Here is a 4,032-nt window from a genome sequence, read left to right as displayed (position 1 = left end):
TCTCGAGTGTGAGGACGAGGCCAAGGACTGAGTGAAGGTCCATTTGTCTCCATCCACAACGAAAAACCATCTCCGAAGATTGTTCTTGTCACCCTTCTGTTTTCACAAAACAGAAGGTTTATTGTTCATTGTGTACGTGCATAGTGTTCTTGATCTTATTCTTGAAGGCATTAAGGGGGTTCTTGGATCATTCCACCCCGTACATGCATCAACTTGGTATCAGAGCCGCGTTTCGAAGAGGGAGATGATCAAAAGGAGTTGAGAAAATCAGGTAATAGGGGGCAACATACGCGCTGGTAAGAGGTAATCTGGAAAATCAGGTTTTGTGCAATTTTTTCAATTCTCACAAAATTCAGGTACAAATTCAATCTCATAATCTCTTAAATTCAATTTTCTTTGTTAATCATTCATTTGTAATCAAGGATTATAGAAAATATTTGATCATAATACGAATTTGAATGTGGAATGAAAACTTCTGGAAAATTGATTTTCGCAGGAATCAATGTGCTTCAATTTGATTGATGATATTTTGTTTCTGAGTCATTATACATATCAAATTTTGTTTACTAATTCATTTACATTTAATTCTTGAACGTCCTAAGTGAATGTTTGTTGAAATTTGATGACAATTGCGATTTAACTGTTCGAACAATAATCTTCGCTGCGAAAATTGATAAACGCGATTTCTACTTCTTGAATTTGTTTCTCTGATTGTTTTGAATGTAATTTCTGATAAGAATTGGGTAGAATTTGTTGTAAACCATTGAGTATTACATTTTTCTTTCAAAGATTGATAATAACAATCTGATTTATGAAAATTTTTCTGGAAAATTAGGGTTTGTTAGTGCGCATCTGAATTTCTCCCTTATTGATTGTTGCATTTGATTTTCTGTAGTTTATTGAACGCATTAGATTGTTTGATTATTGCTTTTGCATTGCATAACGTCACATTACATTCTTGAATAATCATTGCATCAAGTAATCTGAAATTTAAGTCATTGTTTGTTGTTTTCTCTTGCTGCTGTCAGTATACATTAAACCCATTGTATTGTATCATTGTGCTTTTGTTTTTGTGCATCTGAGTGTTGAGAACACCATGAGTAATGATGAAAGATTTGCTGAAATGGCCTTGACCATCCAACAACTCTCACAAACAGTAGCTAGATTAGCCATGAACCAACAAGAGGGAATACCCATACATAACCATGAAAGAACCACAGAAGACAAAACTCTTCGATTGGATATTTCTGAATTTGGGGGAACAACACACAACCCTGAAGACTACTTGGAATGGGAGGCTAGACTGGAGAGGTACTTTGAGTTTAAAGGGACTTCTGAAGAGCAGCAATACAAATTGGCAAAAATCAAACTAACCAAACTAGCAGCCATATGGCTTGAGGGGATTCAAAAGCAAAGAAGGAGGGAAGATAGGGATAGAATTCACACATGGACCAAGCTTAAGAAACACCTATGCAGGAAGTATGTACCCTCCTCTTACAGGCAAAACCTCTTTGTACAATGGAGTACCCTCAAGCAAGGGAGCAAAACAGTGGCTGACTATATACAGGAGTGGGAGAAATTATCCGTGCTCTATGATGTAAACGAACCAGAGGAAATGAAGGTGGGTAAGTTCATAGGAGGCTTGAGAGAGGATTTGAGGGAGAAACTTGAAGTAATGCAGCACTTGACTCTCAATACAGCCTGTGACAGTGCCTTAACCTATGAAAAATATGCTAAGAAGAGGGCTACCTATGCACAGCAACATGAACCCACTTTGCCTAGGACTAACATAGCAGGTAACTCAACAAATAGGGGAGTAAGTACCAGCATAGTTAGCAAGGACTCAAGCACAGCAACACCTATTAAACCCAAGGACAGGTCTAATGCACAAATGAAAGATGTTGTGTGTTTCAAATGCCATGGTCATGGGCACTATAGGAATGAATGTCCCAATGCGAGGGCTTTCACCAACATAGAGTGGACTGAAATCAACAGCAGGGAGAGGACACCTAGGGCCATGTTAGTAGCTAAGGATGGAGAGGAACAAGTGATACTACCACCTACACCTGCTGATGAACAAGAGGGTTCATATATACTAACTAACCTAGGCACACTTCAAAGGACTCAACCTGGAGACACTGAGAGTAGTGAGTCAGAGGGAGAAAAAATCGAGCAAATATACCCTGAGGAAGGTCATTACCACCTGCTAATACGAAGGAATTTCCATGCCACACCAAAAGAAAAATCAATGGACCAAAGGGAAAGTGTGTTCAGGACCAAATGCAGAATACAGGACCATGTGTGCAGCCTTGTGATTGATGGAGGAAGCGAGGTTAATTGTGTGAGCAGTCAGCTGGTGCATGATTTAAAATTAAACACTAAAAGCCACCCAAATCAATATAAGTTACGCTGGTTAGACCAAAGGGCTGAAGGTTTTGTGAAAAAACAGTGCTTAGTTAACCTTGCCATAGGATCTTACAGTGATGAAGTGTTATGTGATGTAGTAGATATGAACGTATGCCACATATTGCTGGGGAGACCCTGGCAGCATACCAAACATTCCATACATAATGGATTTACCAACGTCTACACTATCCAACATAATGGAAAAATGAAAGAACTTATACCCTTACCCCCATGTAAGACACTTACTACCACCGCTACACAGAACAAAGCAAGCTGTATTGTGGCTAGGGTAGGATACTACAATGAAACTCAACATGGGAGAGAACCTGTGCACCTGGTCAGGAGGAAAATTAAGGAGGATAAAGCTCAACAGCAGTCTACAACCCTAGACCCATTAGAAGATAAAGCATCTGATCTAGGTGTTGTTCAACCTGTGACTGATGATGTGAATAAACCACAGCAAAAAAGCTCACTGACATGCTGTGAGGTAAGTGGGTTTTATTTCATCGAGGACACTATTACTGACTTTTCTTATTGCTGTAGGTACCATATGAATGTTGAACACCAAGCTAAGGAAATGATACCCATACAAAGAGTCAGCCAAAGGGATCCCACCAACACAAGAGGAGACAGCATACAAGGGACAATGCATGAAGGAACTCAGACTGCATTACTGTTGCACCCCCTGATCAACTATAAAACTTCGAAGACTTTCAGCTTGAAGAACATAAAGAGGCATGAAGGCAACGCAGAATTGAGGACAATTCTGTTTAAAGAAGGAGGGATTGATGCAATTATGAAGAGCCCACAATCCAATATCAAGCTAGGGCATAATTGCATCACAACACTAACCAAGTACTTCAAATCTTCATGCACTAAACTTGCTGGTCCTTGCTTATACAAGGGAAATCATCCTCAATTTGGGCTAAGCATGAACATGGGATCAATACAAGGACAAATAAGAACACAAGGAAGCATCCCAATATACGTTAGACCAAACAGAAAGCTGGCCCAATGCAAACAAGTGACAAAACAAACAGAACACCAACCTGGCGAACAGCTCACCTTGCGAGCATTAAAGCATCCAGCCTGGTGTGTGTGTGAGCATGAAACTTCGAGGCATGGCATCTTTGGACATGGAAGAAGAGTCCAAGACTCAAAGAACACACAGAGAGACCTCACAAAGCCCAGGGGAACAGCTGCAAGGTCCCCCACTCGCCAGTTTCTAGACATGGGTTGAAATCAGAATACTTAGGTTAATTTTCATGTTTCTGTTTTAATCCTTAGTATGCACGTGTTTGTAATAATAGGCACGGGGTAGTTAAAGGTTGTTAAAACTCCCCAACTAGCCGTTAGACATTGCTCTATATAAAGGGCATGATCCTTGTAATTCAGACTCAGTTTTCAGATTTGTTAATGAAGTATTCATTCAAGTAATTGGTGCAATTACAAACTTAAGTATTGCCTTTGTGAGTGAAGCAAGGGAAGTATTCAATCAATTCCACGAGGGTTAAGAGAGTGAATCTTAATCTCGAGTGTGAGGACGAGGCCAAGGACTGAGTGAAGGTCCATTTGTCTCCATCCACGACGAAGAACCATCCCCGAAGATTGTTCTTGTCACCCTTC

General features: G+C 40.0%; 1 protein-coding gene across 1 annotated transcript; it reads left to right on the top strand.

Annotated features, from left to right (window-relative positions):
• The first annotated feature begins 1,096 nt into the window (after window positions 1-1,096).
• LOC130826477 (uncharacterized) lies at window positions 1,097-3,646 on the top strand. Its single transcript, XM_057692066.1, has one exon. The coding sequence runs from the start codon at window positions 1,097-1,099 to the stop codon at window positions 3,644-3,646; it is 2,550 nt and encodes an 849-aa protein (XP_057548049.1).
• The last annotated feature ends 386 nt before the right edge of the window (window positions 3,647-4,032 follow it).

Source organism: Amaranthus tricolor, chromosome 11 (assembly GCF_026212465.1).
Source record: "Amaranthus tricolor cultivar Red isolate AtriRed21 chromosome 11, ASM2621246v1, whole genome shotgun sequence".
In the NCBI taxonomy this organism is placed as follows: Eukaryota; Viridiplantae; Streptophyta; class Magnoliopsida; order Caryophyllales; family Amaranthaceae; genus Amaranthus; species Amaranthus tricolor.
Note: the sequence above shows the minus strand (reverse complement) of the source record. Positions and strands in the feature narration are given on the sequence as shown.

Coding starts and splice junctions, on each gene's coding strand:
- LOC130826477 (XM_057692066.1), top strand. CDS start 1,097: ATGAGTAATGATGAAAGATTTGCTGAAATGGCCTTGACCATCCAACAA.